We start from the raw sequence: 21,764 nt of genomic DNA on the forward strand, positions 1-21,764 counted from the left end.
GCTTCCCTAGGAATCACTCACCTGCACGGATCTGAAGGTAGTAATGAAAGGCAACATGATATGATAGCCCGGTCCACTGGGGCTAGTTAGCAAAGCTCCTCCCCTGCAAAAAGATGTTTCAATTTGACAAGATTATAAAAAGAGAAATTCTCTTTCCAAATCTAAAATGCTGTAATAAACATTCACTCTTACATTCACTCTTACTCATGCTATTGATCTACTAAAGCCTCACTAGTATGAGTTACTCGTGATGAACAATTGCTGGTCCCTACAGTATCTGTCACACCTACAAAAGTGAAAAGATAAAATTAAACTGTTAACATTACACCTTGTTTCATAAGCTCTACCAACCACACCTCCAGGTCTCCAGCATACTCTCAGGTATAAAGAGAGTCTCTCTTTGGTTTTTAACCTTTTGAGAAATACTTCTGGAAAAAAAATTCAGCTGGCTCTCAGTTGATGTACTTTAATTGTACATAACACAAGCCAGATCAAAACATACATTTAATTACCGGGCTGGGAAAAAAAAAAAAGATAACAGCAAACTTCCAAGTAAGGAGAAAACTTCTGATGCTCACAATTCTTTTAATCTACCTAGAAAGCAATTAAAATATTGGGGGCAATTAACATATACACAACACTATATATAAAATAGGTAAACAAGGACCTACTGTATAGTACAAGGAACTATACTCAGTATCTGTAATAATCTATAACATAAAAGAATCTGAAAAATATATAAACATATATAACAATCACTTTGCTGAACACTTAAAACACAACATTGCAAATTAACTATACTTTAAAATTTTTTTTAAAAAAAGAAAAAAAAATACTGGGGCCATAAAGCCTCTATAAAATCAACAACAAAAAATTAGCATAGAAAGATGAAGAATAAAAAGATATAACTATAAATCAATGTTATAAGCATAGACATGATCACCAAATTCTGAAATGTAAGAAACATGACACCATACCCTGGAAGTTATAAAAAGGAGGCAATTTGGAGGCAACTATAAAAATGAAATCCTGTTTTATATAGTGAATAGTATATACATAGAACTTAGCTTTCTATCTTGAAAATATAAACAATATATATGGAATTTGGAAAGATGGTAATAATAACCCTGTATACAAGACAGCAAAAGAGACACTGATGTATAGAACAGTCTTTTGGACTCTGTGGGAGAGGGTGGGATGATTTTGGAGAATGGCATTGAAACATGTATAATATCATGGATGAAACGAGTCGCCAGTCCAGGTTCAATGCAGGATACTGGATGCTTGGAGCTGGTGTACTGGGACGACCCAGAGGGATGGTATGTGGAGGGAGGAGGGTTCAGGATGGGGAACACATGTATACCTGTGGCAGATTCATTTTGATATAAGGCAAAACCAATACAATATTGTAAAGTTAAATAATAAATTAAAAAAAAAAGAAAATATAAACAGATTTGCAAAGAATTCATAACAAATAACTAAAAAAAGATTAATTGTTTTAGGTCCATCCCTAACTCTTTGAAACCCACACCCTGAAATGTTCTTTCTTTGCCCTTCTTTCACTTTTTTCCATTGTTCCAAAATTTTTTTAAATTTCAAATTCATTGAAAGAAAGTTATATGCTGAACTAGATGGATGGAAATACAGACTAATCTGTCATTTTTAAAATGCTAGACTCCCACCCCCACTTGCGAAGACTATTTCTAAGACTCAAGGTGGATCTAAAAGTGGAAATATCAGTTTTAGGGGAGGATGGGCAGAAGCCAGAAAAAGTTGAAGCTCTTTCAAATACACCATTTCAAATTTCTCCAAAGTGTCATCTGTCTATATAAAAAAAACTGGTGGTAACTACGTTGAAGGAACAGCTATTCGTCTTAGCTAGAGAGCAACTAACACACTTCACACCATTCCTTTCCACGTGAAAAGAAAGGGAAAGGTTGGGAGGATGTGTCTGTCACAATCCTGTGCTAGTCTCCCAAGGTCCAGGAATTTAACAACTGTCATGGTCTTCATGGCCTTACAAGCCCAAGCCAGACGCCAGAACCTTTTAAAGAAAACAACAAAAAGCTAAGAAACCACCACAAACAGGACTCAAGTTTCTAAATAGCATCTACAGCTGCAAACGAAAAGTCAGTAAAGCTGTATGCAATTTAACAATGATCTATCCACCTCCTCAGCTACAAGTGGAGTGACCACTGCCTTCCACCCTTCATTTTTTCCCTACAAATAAGTGGGTTTACTATTAGGAACAACTGTAGGGAGTTTTAATCTCTGAATAGCACTGAAACTGTCCATCTGTCTACAAAAGCCTGCCACAGCCCCCAAACCTCCTAGGGATGCGACGAAAACCACTTTCTAGGACTAGAAAAAGTTCCCTGAGAACAATTTCCTAGACTCGAATAAAAGTGTGCCTCTAACTGCTCTAGAACCTGAGCTGACTGCACGTGCCGCTCACCTGTAGTACACGGCCAGGTGTCCTTCCTCGATCTTGTGGATGGAGGCGTAGAGGAGGACCACCACCAGACCCACCACTCCAGCCACCAGAACTCGGGCTTGAGTCATATTCATCTTAATTCCTCCTGGATGCGGATGGAACGCAGCCCCAGCCCCTTGAGTGACAGGCCCACTACCTCCGGTTTCCACCTTCCCCCTCGCGACCTGGCGCCGTCCCGCAGGCCGAGCTGAGGAGTCCTATGCCCCTTTTTCCTCCTCGCCAACCCCCTCCGCCAGAGCTGGCCCGTGAGTCGACACGGCTCGGCCTGACAACCCCCTCCCGACGACCGCTCCTGCCCGCCCAGAGGAAGGCACTAACTGAGAAGGAAGCCAGCCGCAGACTCCGGACGGAGGCCGACCCCTCGGCCGGGCCTCACTAATCAGTGACGCATCGTCCCCGCCCGCACGTGGAGCCGCCACCAAGGCCGGGCCAACCGCCGCCAACAGCCGGCCCCGCCCACCCGCGGGGCAATGCGGCTGCGCGGACACGCACGCCGACGCCGCGTCCTGCGGCTAGAGACGGGGGAGCGAATGGGACAAAATTCTCCAAGCCGCCCGCCGAGCGATTTCGCTCGAAGCTGCATAGGGTCTTGTCTGCGTGCTGTTGGTTTCCTGCCCTGGAAAAAAAAGGGAAATGGGGTATTGGGAGTAAGCAAAGGGGCAGAGGAAAGAAGCCATCTGAGACAAGGGAGTGGTCAGTTTGTCCTTGTGCAAAGACATCTATTAACGTGCTAGAATGCTGATCCAGTGAGGGCTTTATGAAGGCCATCCAAGCAGTAAGAACGGAATGAACTAATAAGCATGCAAACGTGGGTGTGTGTTGGGAGGGTCCTTCAAGACTACGAACAGTGAGCATATGAACTTCCTTGAAGCCTCTGTGATGGAAAGGAGTCGGCTAGGCCCACTCCTATTAGGCTAGGCCCTGATTTTGAAAGGCTCAAATGTGCTTTTCTGCAAGGGGAAATTGGATGGCTAGAGAATAAAGACAAACTTTCTTTTCACTAAATACTTTTCTGCCCTTTTAAGTTATTCATTGTTATTTAGTCACTCAGTAGTGTCTGACTCTGCGACCCCATGGACTGCAGGATGCCAGACTTCCCTGTCCTTCACTATCTCCCGGAGCTTGCTCAAACTCTTATTAAGTCAGTGATACTATCCAACCATCTCATCCTCTGTCGTCCCCTTCTCCTACCCTCAATCTTTCCCAGCATCAGGTCTTTTCCAATGAGCCAACTCTTCACATCAGGTGGCCAAAGTATTGGAGCTTCACCTTCAGCATCAGTCCTTCCAATAAGTATTCAGGGTTGATCTCCTTTAGGACTGGATTGGTTTGCTCTCCTTGTTGTCCAAGGGACTCTCAAGAGTGTCCTCTAGTACCGTAATTGAGAGCATCAGTTCTCTGATGCTCATCTTTATGGTCCAACTCTCACATCGGTACAAGACTACTGAAAAAACCATAGCTTTGACTACATGGACCTTTGTCAGCAAAGTGATGTCTCTGCTTTTAGTGAAAGAGTAAAGATAGGAGTGAGATAGATGAATATAAGGGAAATAAGGGCAGCATATTAGAAGAGGTTGGGCATTAGTCATGTAAGCTTTGAAAGACTAGCAGTGGGACCACAAATAGACTAAAGTTGAGGAGCTCTGTAACCTCTTGGGTAGTATGAGAAAGCAGTGCCTCTGGGTCAGTGAGTCTACAGAATGGCTCCGAGTGGAGACAGGAGGCAGGGAAGCCAAGTGGTTAGTAAACTGCAGGCCCAAAGTTTCAATAGTTGTAACTGGTGGAAATGGAAAGAGGTAATAGAATCAATTCAAATCTTCATTAAAGCAAGCCCTCCCAGACAACTGTACCTTTTCCCTTCAATAAATGCACTTACCTGGATCATCCCTTTGACTTTTACACCTAAGAATGTATGGGACCTTGTCTGTACTAGATAAATGTTACTTGCAGAGCTTAGCTATTTTGACCTACAAAATGCAAAACGAATGAAAAATAACTTGTCTGCTTCTGTTTTCTGGATGAATTATTTTAGTTTTTCATAGTATTGCTTGAATGAAGTAGATATAATCCACAATTGAAATTCAACTCTGAAAACTTACCACCAAATAACAAATAGAGTGGTCAACTCATGTATCAAAAGCATATCTGAGGTGATCTCACTGTAATAGGCTGTTCTGACTCATACCACTTACCTGTATCACACAGATCAGGCTCTCCTAAGGTCTTATCAGCCACAAACCATAAAAATAGTCCCACCCTATACCAGGTCTTTTATCAGTTATTATAATGATATTTAGAAAATGCTCATTTCAAAAAGCCTTTAACAATAACTTCATTCCAAATAAACACTTATTGTACTGCCTGTGTTAATTTTTTTGATCTTCCCATTTTGCTCAATATCTTCCAAGCAACAGGCACCCAATGAATGTTTACTGATTAAAACCTTCTAGAACTGGAAGCAGCAAGAGAAAGACAGCCAGTTTTAATGGCTGGTAGTCAGAATGTCCATATTCAGAGAAACAGTAGTAGCAGTTGACTAAAAAGTTAGGTGAAGACAATCCCAAGGTCTCAAACTGAGATGACTGGGAAAATGACACTATTAGCAAAAATGGGGATGGCGTAACTGAGAGCAGTTTTTAGGACATGGTATAAGCATAGTTTTTAGAAACAAATAGTGATGACAGGCCATGTCAGGAGAAAAGACTATATTAAAGAAGCTACCTAATACTGCCTTTACCGTAAGTCTGTTTCATTCCTAAGTACACTAAAAGCCTGTTTTGTTACTCTGTGCTCCAACTCTGCTTCATGGAACCTTCACATTTTCTCAAAGCATATTCAATTATTCTGCTACAATCTGATTTTAATGAATAGAGATTCAAAAAGTAATTTAAAAATTGTTTAATACACAAAGTGAAAAACTGTCTAGAATACAAAAGCACTTCACATTTTTAAAACAAGTAATACCTTCTAAATTATTTAACAGACGATAGATCCACAATCCTTTATCTGAAACCCAGTCTGCGGCCATACCATCTTGAAGGCACCCAATCTAGTCTTGAAACCCTTGGGGCCAGATGCTTCAGAATTATGAAAATTTCAGATTTTAGAAAGGTTATTCAGTGCATATACCAAACTACATAAACCTCAGGCAGGGTCTGTGGCAGCACCCTTCCCCCAAACAATCAAACACAGTAATATTTCTGCAGCAAAAGAATATTCACACTAAATGGGATAAGTAGACTCAATGTCAGTTCTTGTTGGATGTGCAAGCAGATGAATTTTGTCATCAATCTTATGAAAAATCTTGTTTTCAAAGATTTTTTGATTTTGGAATTACAGATAAGGAATGCAGATCTTTATAAATTTGTATCACAAGACATGAAAGATTCCTTAAAAGACCCATTTTTACAAATGAAAACACAGATAAGCTTTCAAATACATTATAAATTAACAGTCATCTTCTCTTTGATATTATTAAATGTACATCTTAAATACATATACACAGAGCACACTTAACAAGATTTGGAAGAATCAACTGGTATTAAAGGCACAAATGCACAGTCCCTTTCCTAGGAAAGGGATACAATCAAATGTGTAGGAAAATGGAAAATGGGATTAAACTCTTTTATGATGCTGGGAAGAGCACTGTTAAGTGCAACACAAGTACAACACAAGCAGTGTCTTCCACAGAAACACAGGCAAACACTTTTTTACTTAGAATACATGTTGAGATTTTCTTCTCTGTATACATTATTTTGGCCTTATGCCCAAAAGTTAAATGTTGAAAGAATCAGTTAAATAATTAATGTTTTACCAGGTTTGAAGACAAATGGATTTAAGTCCACTGACTCATAAAATTCTATCTGTTCAGAAGTTAAAATTACCCACAGTCAAACTATTATGCTGTAAAATCATGTGGAGCTTCTGATCATAGTCATTTCTTCCATTGACTGGTATTTGAAGAATGGTTTCATAGGAGAAAAACAAATGTCCAACATGTACAGCAACAACTTCATAGGTTTCAGGAGAGTCTCTAAGTGGCAAGTCATTCTGTTAACCAACTCCAATCAAGACTCTAAAACCAGGCATGAAAAAGTTACCATTAGATGTAGACTCTAAGCAATAGGTATGTGGGTGTTCATTTTTGCAAGTTTTCTGTTTATTTGGAGATTTTATAATCAAAAGTTGAAAAACCGAAAGTACAAATAAGTTACAATTAAAGAGTTTAGTTTACCTTAATTTCTACTGACAACAACAAAAAAATTTCAAAGAGTTTTCAGATATTTGAAGCAAATAATGAAAGAGGAAATAACAAAGAATTAATATCAAGACTAAATATAGTAAAAGTTAATTCAGTAAATATTTTATTGTAGTTTCTCCAAGTTTTAACAAATCAATAATTCATAGCAATCAAATCTTCATAAAAACACTTCTGTTAATAACCATATTAACATTATTCATTTTGCACACAACAGTTACGATATTTGAAATACAGTACAAATTATGCCCCATCTTACTGGGGAAAACTGACTGCAGAAGCAAAAAAGTACAGACCATTTGATTTCAGTGGTCACACTGCAAAGAAAGCTCACCAATCATTTAACTTGACCAAAAATGCTATTAAAGATTACTGATGGCATAATCCTAGTATATCCATGAGTAAGAGAAGATGGGGAGTTGAGGTTAAGCATTCCTCAAATGCTCTTTCCTCTGAGTTCTATTCCCCAACGGAATGCCAAACACCAGATAAGTCCAGCATGGAAAGTTAAACCCTTTGCACCCAACACACTTAAAACACATTCATATTCATATAAAACTTACCATCATATTGTTGCCCTGTTTTTCATTTGCTTCATGAATAATAGTGCTTAAATGGCCAAGACAGTTCAAATTTTCTTCTATCATTTGTGCTAAAGTCTCCCTGTGGAATGAAAGCAAAAGGGCATATAAATTTCCTCTACTTTCTGATCTTCAGGGTCAGGATGATACTGCTCTTCCTACACCACCACAACCCAGCAACCCAATGCAGCTGATTCCTGTTGTCTTCAGTTTGCTCATCCCTCCCACCCAGAGGCAGAGTCCTGTTTGTTACTCCAGGCTGCTGCCTCTGCCCAGCTCTAATGATAAGGAGTCCACTATAACGCCAATCTGATTTTCCTCTGAAATATAAGTGGCACTTATATACAACTTTCCCCCCCTGAAAATGCTCACTCGGGGAAAAAGAGATCCTGTGGCACAGCCAGATGAAAGATCTTTTTTTGTTTCTGGAACATTTCCTTTTCCTTGCCAGTAGTAAAAACATTAGCATGCTTACTTTTGAGACACAAATGTAGGGGAAGAGATAGAAAAGATAAACTATCTTTTCTGCAAAGATTAGGGAAGGTGAAAAAAACTGTGGAAAATATAGATGACAGCAATGAAAAAGAAAAGCAAGCTGATTCCTGATGACAGCAGAAGAAAACTGTGACAGGGGAGCTGCCAAGAACCAAGAAGTATCCTTGGAAATTTGAAGACAATCCTGAATCTGATTTCTATCTTCTGTACTTTCCTCTTCCATATGTCCTCCATCCTTACCTTTTACTAACTCTCAGTCCCTACCCTAGTAGAACCAATTCCAGGCCATGGAAGATGGTCACTGTTAGCTTAGAACTAAATTCTCATTCAGCTTATCCAACAGATAGAAAAATTGAGGTCAACAGTCCCCAATCCTTGGTGGTTAAGTACCACAGGTATATTATTACTGAAACCAGTTTTCCTTTTGGAAAATGTATTTTAAAATTCCTGGTAAATATATTTTTGCAAACCATCATAACCTCACACTGAAAATCACTTGTATAGACGTAATATTTGCAACCATTTGCATTCTCTAATAAACCCAAGTATCTCTAATGAAAGCAAAAAGATATTAAACTTTATTTGTATCAATTCTGATTAATGAAATATTTCCTAATTGGCCCTGGATGTATTACCTTGGGCCAAATGTATAATGACCCTAAAATATACCCTAGAACTTGCTTTCTTTAAGAAGATAAAATACCTGGTATCAGCTTGCCTTCCTGCCATGTGCTTTTCTCTCATAAAAGCAGAGTACAGAATGTGCAGCTGCTGACCTCCTGAGCAGTGATGTTACACGGCTGCACCTCTGCAAAACTAATTATGGGCAGAGCTTCCAGGAAATGCTGGTACTGTAGAGGTCTCCATGAGTTGTAAGAAAAGCGACAATACACAAGCTAGCAAAGAGCCACTGGCTCTGGATACGGCACATCTCATGCTGAGAAAAATAACAGAAATGGATAGTCATTCAGCTTTTAGCAGAAGAGTAGGAATTAAAAGAAAATATAGGACTTCAAACTTGAGTTGTTTCCAAAAACGATTTAAGGCACTGAAAAAAGTCTGATTTTAAGAATACTAAGTTATAAAATGAGTACATTAAACTTAATTCCATTACAGGGGTGATCAAAGGCCCTAAAATGACAACTGCAAAAAGATAGCATAAATTCTTAGAGATAAATGATAAATTTAGGAATAAAGTATGGCTACAAGGTTTAATCGGAGAAGGCAATGGCACCCCACTCCAGTACTTTTGCCTGGAAAATCCCATGGACAGAGGAGCCTGGTGGGCTGCCATCTATGGGGTCGCACAGAGTCAGACACAACTAAGCGACTTCACTTTCACTTTTCACTTTCATGCATTGGAGAAGGAAATGGCAACCCACTCCAGTGTTCTTGCCTGGAGAATCCCAGGGACGGGGGAACCTGGTGGGCTGCCGTCTCTGGGGTCACACAGAGTCAGACACGACTGAAGTGACTTAGCACAAGGTTTAGTAAGTCAATAATAGAAAAAGAACTTAGAACTTGGATTGAGCTAATAAGAAGTAATATTTGCTGAAGATTCACTTCCCAAGCATTTTATATATACTGTCTAGCTGAATTTTCATAGCACTTCCCATTTTACAGGTGAGGAAATGTGAACATTGAAACAGTCAAGTTAATTGTGTAGGGTTATTACAAAGGGACAATCAGGATTCAATCCTGGTCTATAAGGCAGTGAAGACTATGTCTTAACCACTTCACTCTACTGTCTCATTCCCACCACTACTCTTGAACACACAACTATCTATTGTAACAAAGTGAACCCACCCATCTTGAGGAGTTACCACGCATGACAGAGGATGTTCACGTTCTGCTGAAGTTGGGGGCAGCTGAGGGGTTACACCTTCTAGACTGGATCCTACAAGGGACCGAGCAGAACTCTGAGTCTGAAGGAAAAAAATAAAATTACAGGCAAGCACCTTCATGCATTCATATTCCTAAGACACATTTCTATCACTACTTTTATGTACAACCAGAGTATTTCTGTACAAAACTATCTCCACTGTTACACACCCTACTAATTATCCTGTCCTGGACCTCTTTCTTCATTGACTAAAATCAGATGTATCCATCCTTCCATTCTACTTTGTTCCAGTTGAACAAAGGGCTGGTTTTTCAAATCAGCCAGGCACATCTATCCCCAAGTTGGGTTGGGTGACCACAGTGGTCTAAGGTTGGGAGGAGTATAAAAACAGGAGACTAGAAAGGAGAGAGAGAATGAAGGATGATCATGAAGTCCTATATCTGAATCCCTAGTGAGACACCAAGCAAAGAACATGAACATCAACCCAACATAAAATACATATGTCTTCAAGAGGACAGAAATCATGCTGATAAAAAACCCTTTTGTAGGGAATATCAACAAATTAGTGTCATATTAAATAATTCATATTAAAAATTACTTACACAGGCAATTTTAAGGAGATGCCATATTTCTTTCTGCCTCTTCCCCTGCATAAACATGACAGTACTGTCAGCTTCTTTGATGTTACTGAGGGCCATTTCCACCTTGGGCAGTAGATCAATAATCTTCTGCTTACAGCCCAACAACTTGCTGGAGAGGTAAAATCTGTGTCAGACACTTACATATCCCCCAAGACTGTACCCCATACTCCCAAACCCAGCTGGGGGAATGAGTCACAATCAGCACAGATTTAGTGACTGATCTGCAAAGCAGTGCACACAGAGAGGACACTAAATGCATGCAGCTATGGCTAAGTTCTGCAGCGTACTGCCAGTACTTTTCCTGGGTCTAGTATATTTAACCAGAAAGGGGTATTACGTTTTAAAAGGAACCTGGCTCAAGTTCCCTGGCTTTTTAGTAGGAAATAAAACAATATTTCTACCTCAGATGACCAAACAGCTCCTTGAGAACCCGGTCCTGACTCTGCACAGTATGCACAATGATCTTCACCATCTCCGTGCTGTCGCTGTAGGAGTGATCTATAAAAGAACTCAGTCAGTAGGTATAACCTCTCTTCTGCATGAAACAAACCAGCCCTAAACAGAAAATTCCTGAAAATCTGAAACTAGTTTTAAATCATTAACATCTCCATTTAATTTCAAAACTAAATTAGTATAAAAAGTTTTAAGATTATATATCTATAATAATCATATAACTAAAAACAAAGTCTGTCTGTGTGTGTATATAATGCATACATGAAAGTCAAAGTGTTAGTTGCTCAGTCCTGTCTGACTCTGCAACCCCATGGACCGTAGTCTGCCAGGCTCCTCTGTCCATGGATTTTCCAGGCAAGAAAACTGGAGTGGGTAGCCATTCCCTTCCCCAGGGGATCTTACCAATCAAGGGATCAAACCCAGATGTCCTGCATTACAGGCAGATTCTTTACCATCTGAGTCATCAGGGAAGCCCCAGGTGGCAAGAATACACAGAATGCTATACAAAAAAGGTCTTCATGACCCAGAAAACCATGATATGTGGTCACTCACCTAGAACATCCTGGAGTGTGAAGTCAAATGGCCTTAGGAAGCATTACCAACAAGGCTAGTGGAGGTGATGGAATTCCAGCTGAGCTATTTAAAATCCTAAAAGATGCTGCTGCTAAAGTGCTGCATCAATATGCTAGCAAATTTGGAAAGCTCAGCAGTGGCTGCAGAACTGGAATAGGTCAGTTTTCATTCCAATCCCAAAGAAAGGCAATGCTTCAAACTAATGTATAATTGTGCTCATTTCACATGTTGGCAAGGTAATACTCAAAATCCTTCAAGCTAGGCTTTAATAGTACATGAACTGAGAACTTCCAGATGTAAAAGTTGAATTTAGAAATGGCAGAGAGAACCAGAGATCAAATGGCAACATCCACTCATTCACAGAAAAAGCAATTCCCAAAAAAAATCTGCTTCGTTGACTATGCTAAAGCCTTTGACTGTGTGGATCACAACCGTGGAAAATTCTTCAAGAAATGGGAACATCAGACCATTACCTGTCTCCAGGCCAAGAAGCAACAGTTAGAACCGGACATGGAACAATGGACTGGTTCCAAATTGGGAAAGGAGTCACAGCTATATATTGTCACCCTGCTTATTTAAATTATATGGAGAGTACATCATGCGAAATGCCAGGATGGATGACTCACAAGCTGGGATCAAGATTGCCAGGAGAAATACCAACAATCTCAGATATGCAGATGATGCCACTCTAATGACAAAGCAAAGAGGAATTAAAGAATTAGAGAGGATGAGGGTGAAAGAGGAAAGTGAAAAAGCTGACTTAAAACTCAACATTCAAAAAACTAAGATCATGGCATCCAGTACCATCACTTCATGGCAAACAGATGGGAAAACAATGGAAACAGTGACAGATTTTATTTTCATGGGCTCCAAAAATCACTGTGGATGGTGACTGTACCCACGAAATTAAAAGATGCTTGCTCCTTGGAAGAAAAGCTATGACAAACCTAGACAGAGTATTAAAAATCAGAGACATCACTTGTGCCAACAAAGGTCCATTATAGTCAAAGCTACAGTTTTTCCAGGAGTCATGTATGGATGTGAGAGTTAGACCATAAAGAAGGCTGAGCGCTGAAGAATTGATGCTTTCGAATTGTGGTGCTAGAGAAGACTCTTGAGAATCCTTTGGACAGCAAGGAGATGAAACCAGGCAATCCTAAAGGAAATCAACCCTGAATATTCATTGGAAGGACTAATGTTGGAGCTCCAATACTTTGGTCATCTGACGTGAAGAACTGACTCATTAGAAAAGACCCTGATGCTGGGAAAGACTGAAGGCAGCAGGAAAAGGGGGCGACAGAGGATGAGATGGTTGGATGGCATCACTGACTCAATGGACGTGAGTTTGAGCAAACTCTGGGAGATAGTGAAAGACAGGGAAGCCTGGTGTGAGGTACTCTGTGGGGTCACAAAGAGTTGGACAGGACTTAGAGACTGAACAACAACAATGTATACACAGATTTATCACTGTGTATTCAAAGACATTGTATCTTTTCTGTTTTAAGAAGAATTATCTTGGCTAATTCAAGCCCCAGACATATATGCAACTTTCTGGACATGAGATCAATTTTTCTTAGATGACTAACATAATTTATTTAGAAGCAGTACGATAGTTCATCAAACTTTAACTGACTCAGGAGTTCCAGCTAGGTTGCTTGAAATTTCATGTTTATCCATCTGTTTATACCCATGAAAACACTGAAAAAAGCTGGTCAACTTAAGCCAAATCTGATGCATAAAAGGACCTGCAGACATCTTGAAAGTTCAGTTTGAGGGCAGTGTGACATCTCAAAGTAAACTGGCAGCTGACAAAGATCCTCAAATGGGATGGTGGTGGGATGGTGGTCACAGTGAGTTCTACCATTATAGGAGATGCCACCTTTTTAAATAAAGCAAACCCAAAACTAGTATTAACTGTTATGTTTCAAAAAATGGTATTTAAGTTTTAAAAAAATTGAAGTTTGGTCATGGATCATGCTGGCATTTCCCCAGACAATAATTAATCTTGAATGCAAAAATATTATTATTATTATATGCTATTATCTACTTACAGTTTTCTCATTTAATACTCACAGGAGTCCCAAGAAATGGCTACTGATGCTACCCACATTTTACTATGAAAGGAATATCAAAAGAGATTTTTGAAAAGTTGTGTCCTGTGTTAGAACTGTGAAGACCTTCCCGAGTACTCAGCTTTAGTCCCAACACCTTTTTCTCTCTCTCTCCCTCAAAAACAACCAAAGACAGAGACTCCCAAAAGGCTTCTCTCCAAACAGCACTTGTTAATAAATCCCACAGATCAAGCCCAACAGCTTTGCCATATAACTATAAGGCATATAGCTCTTTTAGATGGTCAACGACCTCAGAACTTTAACCTACTCCAACATAAAGCATGGGGAAAGGTGGTTTTCATCATTTGCAGGTGAACAAGAATCTCAAGTCAACTCTGAACTGGAAAAGGCACCAAAGACCATATACCTCAAGTATGATTATATAACCCAACAGACAAAACTTCTTGTCACAACTTGTCAGTTGAGGTGACCATCAGTTCTTTGGATAACTTTGGATAGCAAATTTATTTCTAGGCCCTGTGATACACTGATACCTGTGACTACTGCAAAGATTTTGTAAGAATAACCCAAACAAATTTTATCAATGACTGTGGAAAGTTAATTTGACTGAGTCAATGGATGGAATTTTATATATCTTCATCTGCTGCTGCTGCCGCTAAGTTGCTTCAGTCATGTCCGACTCTGTGCAACCCCATGGACTGCAGCCTACCAGGCTCCCGCATCTCTGGGATTCTCCAGGCAAGAACACTGGAGTGGGTTGCCATTTCCTTCTCCAATGTATGAAAGTGGAAAGTGAAAGTGAAGTCGCTCAGTCGTGCCTGACTCTTAGCGACCCCATGGACTGCAGCCTACCAGGCTCCTCCATCCATGGGATTTTCCGGGCAACAGTACAGGAGTGGGTTGCCATTGCCTTTTCCCATATATCTTCATCTACAATATGTGATTCATTGGTCAGGAGATGGAGGGTAATGAATACTGATTAAAGGAAAAAAGTTATCCTTGCTCTATTTGAAATCTTAAATTTCAGTATTTTACTCTAGCTTCTATCATTTTTTTGGTCATTATTTTCAACTTTTCTGTCCCCTTATTGTCAGCAACATCCTAACCCTAGATCAGTCTAACCACTTGCTCTATCAGTTTTCTGTATCCAAGATACTAAACATTACCATCAAAACAATTATACTTTCATTCTTTCTGCTGTCCTAACTAATTCACAGGTTTTCACTTCTGCTCTGGATTCTGAATAAATATCCTGGACCAGCAACATCTATCACTGAACACACCAGCTTTCAAAAGCATACTCGTTTAGCATACTCCTTAAATCTATGATGTCACATCTCTTCTATTACAGTTAACCCAACATCTTACTTTGGGATAGGAGGCTATAAAGCAGTAAGATTCATACCTTTCACTCCCTATACCCAGAGAAGTGTCTATATCCACACACATCTCCCTCTCTAAGATCAGGAGCAACATGCCCAACCCCTCCCCACTATTCTCTGGAGTCAGCCCCTCAAAGTTGTTCAGAGACTTCCCTCTCCACAGGCTTTTGGCCCCAAGTGCACAAACAAGCTTAAGTCTTTCTTCTGAAAATTGACTTCCCTTCATTCTTCAATCTCTCTGAGCTGCTCATCTCTTTTTGTTCCTTAACAGCCAAGCTTCAGGAAAGAATAGCCTAGATAACCAGGTTTCAAACTTACTGGTCTCAGGACACCTACACTCAAAATCCTTAAGAACCCCAGGGTTTTTTAGGAATTAAACTGAGAAATATAAAGATATTTATTTATTCATTAAAAATAACATAAATTCATTATTAAAACATTTTAATCCAAAATAACTGTATTTTCCTCAAAAAATTTAGTGAGAGTATTGGCATTATTTTACATTTTTGCAAATCTTTTTAATAACACTACCAATCTGATCATAAAAGTATTTAAGTATTGAGAAGCTGACAAATTTTGGATGATGGATAGACGTTTTCCTACATTCTAATTTTTTGCTTGAAACATGGAATTTTATCATTGACAACTAATATTGTTTTTTTTTATCCTTCAAGTGACAGGTCATGCTCCATTAATTTTTAGAAAATATCTGCCACATACCCAAATCTGAAGAATCACAGTTTATCTGATGATCATTGTTCCAAGTAAAAATGGTGTTTGGTTAAACAGGCTGGTCCACAAGCAATGTCAACAACTGCTGATGTGGTTTTCCTTAGGACAGCCATCATACCTCAGCAGGGCTTCCCTCATAGCTCAGTTGGTAAAGAATCCGCTTGCAGGAGACCCCAGTTCGATTCCTGGGTCAGGAAGATCCCCTGGAGAAGGGATAGGCTACCCACTCCAGTAATCTTGGGCTTCCCTTGTGGCTCAGCTGGTGAAGAATCCGCCTGCAGTGCGCGAGACCTGTGTTTGATCCCTGGGTTGGAAAGATCCCCTGGGGAAGGGAAAGGCTACCCACTCCAGTATTCTGGCCTGGAGAATTCCATGGACTGTATAGTCCATGGGGTCACAAACAGATACGATTGAGTGACTTTCACTTTCACACCTCAGCATGTAACAGAAGCACTTTATGAGTACTTTCCATTTTGTCACAGAGAATATTAAAAAGACATATACCCAAGGGTTGAAATTTCTTTAGAATTTTTATTGCCTTATCAAGGATACTTTTAAATGAAACTGGCTTTTTTTTTAACTATGAACCCACATTGGTGAAAATCAGTGACTACTAGCATACTTTGGTGCTAGTGCCTTCATTCATGCTAAGCAGGGTGCAAGCTGTTTACCCACCAATGTTTTTTGCAGCATCAGTGAAAATATCAACATAGTTAAGAGGCAGATAACATTCTAGTATTGTGAAACAGTTTTGACTTCACTGACTCCTCTTAAAAGGATCCTTTGCAGATCCTCAGGGGTTCATGAGCTATACTTTTGAGAACTGCTGATCTAGACTAACTTCTCCATTTCCTCCTATCCCACTCCGTCCTCAGCCCACTACAATCTAGTTCTGTTCCCAAAAGGCCATTATTTTACCAAGATCACCAATCATGTCCAAACTACCAAGTCCGATAGATATTTTCATTATCATTTTTATTACCCACATCTCTAGCATTTCACCCTGATCACGTTCTTCTTGAAACTCTCTGTCCTACTCCCATCGTATCATTCCTGCTACACATTCAAGTCATTCCTCAATCTTTTTGTACGCTCCTCTGCTTCTAGCCATTTCTTGAATGTTGATATTCTCTAGATCCATCCTTGGTTATCTTAATCAATATATTTATACAAGACGATCACTTTATTCCTATGGCTAATTACTCTCAAACCAGCTAAATATCTAGTCTGGACTTCTCCACTAAATCCATGTTCAATACATTCATATATATGTACACACAATACACATGTATATATGTATATGTACGTATGTTTATACAGAGAAGGCAATGGCACCCCATTCCAGTACTCTTGCTTGGAAAATCCCATGGATGGAGGAGCCTGGTAGGCTGCAGTCCATGGGGTTGCTAGGAGTCGAACACGACTGAGCGACTTCACTTTCACTTTTCACTTTCATGCATTGGAGAAGGAAATGGCAACCCACTCCAGTGTTCTTGCCTGGAGAATCCCAGGGACGGGGGAGCCTGGTGGGCTGCCGTCTATGGGGTCGCACAGAGTCGGACACGACTGAAGTGACTTAGCATAGCATGTATGTTTATATATACATACACACATATCTACTATTTTCCATCTTATTTAAATGTTCCACTGACACCTTAACATCAACATGTACAAAAATGAACCCATGTTCTTTTCCCATTAAGCCTGTTATCTTTCCTATACTTCCTATCATGGTGAGTGGTCCTCACCCACTAGAACTGGGTGCTAAGAGCACCTAACTACTCCAGCCAGAAACTTGGCAGGCATCCATGACTCTCTATCCCATCTCCTTCCACCCATATACAATCCATTACCCAATATTATCAGTTCTACTTCCTAAATCTCTCTCTTGCCTTTATCCTCCTCTTCTTCACTGGCACTCCCCACTGCCACAGTTCAGGCTCTCTGCTTTAGTTCATGTCCTACCTTATCCTGTGCCACAATTACTCAACAACCTCATGATTGATGAATGCCTCTATCCCAGCCACACTTTAATCCATTATCCACAATGTTACCAATGCAGTATTTCTAAAATGCTAATCTGAACATGCCATTCTCCTGATTATACCTTTTTAGGGTTTTTCTTTGTCATCATGATGAAATCCAAAACTGTTACTATGACATGCCAGATCCTTTGCGATCCAGTCACATTTCTCCTTCTGAAACTCTATAATCCAGTCACAATACATTTCCTCAAACATGCTAACTGCTACATGGATGTGTCTTTCCCTATTATACTTGCATACATAAGAGTATATATACTCTTTCATATATACCTTCTTTGACTAAGCTACTGCTATTTATCCTTTAAGGCTCATCTCAGATGTTGTCTCCTGCAGGAAACCTCCTCTAACCAACCAAGACTCCCAAACAGGGTTAGATGCCTATTGTATATATATCTCATACATGTTTGTAGAAATTAACTGAACGAATTCCACTACAATAAAAACCAATGTAGAGGAGATTTTATTATTTGTTACATACTATTTAATATTTGCATGTGTTTGTAATTTTAAGGTGTAAGAGTTATGGTTTTATTTGTTTACAATTTCAGTATCTAACAAATCAGGGCACAGACGTCACCTTTTAGTTCTTCCCTAATCCTTCAAAACAGATCAGTTTTTAACTGAAGGATAATATCTTGCACATACATAATAGTCTATAGTTTTCAGGCACTTTCACAAACATCCTGTCAAATATAATGCCATATATAGTCACTGAGTTAGGAAAGTTAGATTCCTACCCCATTTTGCAGAAGAGGGAAATGAGATACCAGGAAAAAAAGTTATTTGCTCAATAAAGTGCCCAATTTAGAATTAAAGCCTTCTAATTCTCAATCCAGGTGCTTCCCTGGTGGCTGAGCTGTAAAGAATTCTCCAGTAATGCAGGGGACTTAGGAGACATGGGTTCAATCCCTGGGTTGGAAGATCCCCTGGAGGAGGACATGGCAACCCTGTCCAGTATTCATTCTGGAAAAACCCCATGAAGCAAAGGAGCATGGTGGGCTACAGTCTGTGGGGTCAAAAAGAGTTGGACATGACTGAACATGCATGCAATTCTCAGTCCAGTGCACTTACCATCAGAACATGCTCTGTATTCAGCAGATGTTCAACAGAAATGAACAGTTTTGTCAATGAAATAAGCAACCAGTGACCAGGTGCAGAGGAAGGCATCATTTTCAAAGTACACTGTTTTGGCTTAGCATATGGGCATCCCTCTGACCATTCCACACCTGAACCCACAGCCTCAAATTATTTCCAATCTCTTTAATTTTAAGCCGCATTTCTTTCTTTCTCTTTTTTTACATCTTTCCACACATTTTCTTGCTTCCTCTTTCCCTTATTCCGAGTTCCTTTTTTCTCTTTCGTTCCTTCCTTTTACTTCCCTTTAAAATTTTCTCTATTTCAAAATAAACAAGTGGGACCTAATTAAACTTAAAAGCTTTTGCACAGCAAAAAACATAAACTATAAACATAAACAAGGTGAAACTATAAACAAGATGAAAAGACAACCCTCAGAATGGGAAAAATAGCAAATGAAACAATTGACAAAGGACTAATTTCAAAAATATATAAGCAGCTCATACAAATCAATACTAGAAAAACAAACAACCTAATCAAAAAATGGGCAAAAGACCTAAAGAGGCATTTCTCCAAAGAAGACATACAGATGGCTAATAAACACATGAAAAGATGCTCAACATCTCTCATTATTCAGTTCAGTTCAGTTCAGTCGCTCAGTCGTGTCCGACTCTTTGCGACCACATGGATCGCAGCACACCAGGCCTTCCTTTCCATCACTAATTTCCGGAGTTCACTGAGACTCACGTCCATCGAGTCGGTGATGCCATCCAGCCATCTCATGCTCTGTCGTCCCCTTCTCCTCCTGCCCCCAATCCCTCCCAGCATCCGAGTCTTTTCCAATGAGTCAACTCTTCGCATGAGGTGGCCAAAGTACTGGAGTTTCAGCTTTAACATCATTCCTTCCAAAGAATACCCAGGACTGACCTCCTTTAGAATGGACTGGTTGGATCTCCTTGGAGTCTTCTCCAACACTGCAGTTCAAAAGCATCAATTCTTCAGCACTCAGATTTCTTCACAGTCCAACTCTCACATCCATACATGACCACTGGAAAAACCATAGCCTTGACTAGACGGACCTTTGTTGGCAAAGGAATGTCTCTGCTTTTAAATATGCTATCTAAGTTGGTCATAACTTTCCTTCCAAGGAGTAAGCGTCTTTTAATTTCATGGCTTCAATCACCATCTGCAGTGATTTTGGAGCTCCAAAAAATAAAGTCTGACACTGTTTCCCCATCTATTTGCCATGAAATGATGGGACCAGATGCCATGATCTTAGTTTTCTGAATGTTGAGCTTTAAGCCAACTTTTTCACTCTCCTCTTTCACTTTCATCAAGAGGCTTTTTCGTTCTTCTTCACTTTCTGCCATAAGGGGACTTTTCATTGTAGGGGACTGGAATGCAAAAGTAGGAAGTCAAGAAACACCTGGAGTAACAGGCAAATTTGGCCTTGGAGTACGGAATGAAGCAGGGCAAAGGCTAACAGAGTTTTGCCAAGAGAACACACTGGTCATAGCAAACACCCTCTTCCAACAACACAAGAGAAGACTCTACACATGGACATCACCAGATGGTCAACATCGAAATCAGACTGATTATATTCTTTGCAGCCAAAGATGGAGAAGCTCTATACAGTCAGCAAAAACAAGACCAGGAGCTGACTGTGGCTCAGATCATGAACTCCTTATTGCCAAATTCAGACTTAAATTGAAATATCACTCATTATTAGGGAAATGCAAATCAAAACTTCAATGAGATATCACCTCACTCTTGTCAGAATGGCCATCATCAAAAAACCAACAAACAATAAATGCTGGAGAGGGTGTGGAGAAAAGGGAACCCCCTTGCACTGCTGGTGGGAATGCAAATTGATACCACGACTATGGAGAACAGTACGGAGATTCCTTATAAAACTAGGAATAAAAACACCATATGACCCAGCAATTCCACTACTAGGCATGTACCCTGAGGAAATCAAAATTGAAAAATACACATGTAACCCATGTTCATTGCAGCTCTATTTATAATAGCTAGGACATAGAAGCAATCCAACGTCCACTGACAGATGAATGGATAAAGAAGCTGTAGTACATATATACAATGGAATATTACTCAGCCATAAAAAGGAACACATCTGAGTCAGTCCCAATGAGGTAGATGAACCTAGAGCCCATTATACAGAGTGAATTAAGTCAGAAAGAGAAAACAATGATCATACATTAACATATATATCTACTTCTGCTTTACTGATTATGCTAAAGCCTCTGACTGTGTGGATCACAACAAACTGTGGAAAATTCTTTAAGAGATGGGAATACTAGACCACCTGACCTGCCTCTTGAGAAATCTGTATGCAGGTCAAGAAGCAACAGTTAGAACTGGACACAGAACAGACTGCTTCCAAATTGGGAAAGGAGTACATCAAGGCTGTATATTGTCACCCTACTTATTTAACTTATGTGCAGAGTACATCATGAGAAATACTGGGCTGGATGATGCACAAGCTAGAATCAAGACTGCCAGGAGAAATACCAATAACCTCAGATATGCAGATGACACCACCCTTATGGCAGAAAGCGAAGAAGAACTAAAGAACCTCTAGATGAAAGTGAAAGTGGAGAGTGAAAAAATTGGCTTAAAACTCAACATTCAGGAAATTAAGATCATGGCATCTGCTTCCACCATTTCATGGGAAATAGATGGGGCAACAATGGAAACAGTGACAGATTTTATTTTGGGGGGCTCCAAAATCACCACAGATGGTGACTGTAGCCACAATATTAAAAGATGCTTGCTCCCTGGAAGAAAAGTTATGACCAACCTAGACACCTTATTAAAAAGCAGAGACATCGCTTTGCCAACAAAGGTCCGTCTAGTCAAAGCTGTGGTTTTTCCAGTAATCATGCACAGATGTGAGAGTTGGACTGTGAAGAAGGCTGAGCACCAAAGAATTGATTCTTTTGAACAGTGGTGTTGGAGAAGACTCTTGAGAGTCCTTTGGACTGCAAGGAGATCCAACCAGTCCATCCTAAAGGAGATCAGTTCTGAATATTCATTGGAAGGACTGATGCTAAAGCTGAAACTCTAATACTTTGGCCACCTGATGTGAAGAACTGACTCA

General features: G+C 39.8%; 2 protein-coding genes across 8 annotated transcripts in view; both read right to left on the reverse strand.

Moving 5' to 3' along the window:
• ERLIN1 (ER lipid raft associated 1) overlaps positions 1-2,950 on the reverse strand; it is a 41,783-nt gene extending 38,833 nt beyond the window's left edge. Inside the window, exons 1-3 of the mRNA XM_019952960.2 lie at positions 2,813-2,950; positions 2,456-2,579; positions 22-103 (exon numbers count right to left, since the gene is read on the reverse strand). Coding sequence (XP_019808519.1) covers positions 22-103; positions 2,456-2,568 — 195 coding nt within the window. The 5' untranslated portion in view covers positions 2,569-2,579; positions 2,813-2,950. The remainder of the gene's footprint in view (positions 1-21; positions 104-2,455; positions 2,580-2,812) is intronic.
• A 2,427-nt stretch (positions 2,951-5,377) lies between these two features.
• Positions 5,378-21,764, reverse strand: part of CHUK (component of inhibitor of nuclear factor kappa B kinase complex) — a 42,304-nt gene continuing 25,917 nt past the window's right edge. The window contains exons 17-21 of one of the 7 annotated variants that reach the window (XM_019952996.2): positions 10,714-10,810; positions 10,274-10,421; positions 9,652-9,753; positions 7,316-7,415; positions 5,378-6,569 (exon numbers count right to left, since the gene is read on the reverse strand). In XM_019952996.2, coding sequence (XP_019808555.2) covers positions 7,347-7,415; positions 9,652-9,753; positions 10,274-10,421; positions 10,714-10,810 — 416 coding nt within the window. In that variant the 3' untranslated portion in view covers positions 5,378-6,569; positions 7,316-7,346. Of the gene's footprint in view, positions 6,570-7,315; positions 7,416-8,531; positions 8,766-9,634; positions 9,754-10,273; positions 10,422-10,713; positions 10,811-21,764 lie in introns of those variants that run through there. The other 6 variants (XM_019952995.2, XR_002179963.2, XR_011564254.1 and 3 more) reach the window with 6 other exon arrangements.

The sequence above is a fragment of the Bos indicus genome, chromosome 26 (assembly GCF_029378745.1).
Source record: "Bos indicus isolate NIAB-ARS_2022 breed Sahiwal x Tharparkar chromosome 26, NIAB-ARS_B.indTharparkar_mat_pri_1.0, whole genome shotgun sequence".
NCBI classification, from domain to species: Eukaryota; Metazoa; Chordata; class Mammalia; order Artiodactyla; family Bovidae; genus Bos; species Bos indicus.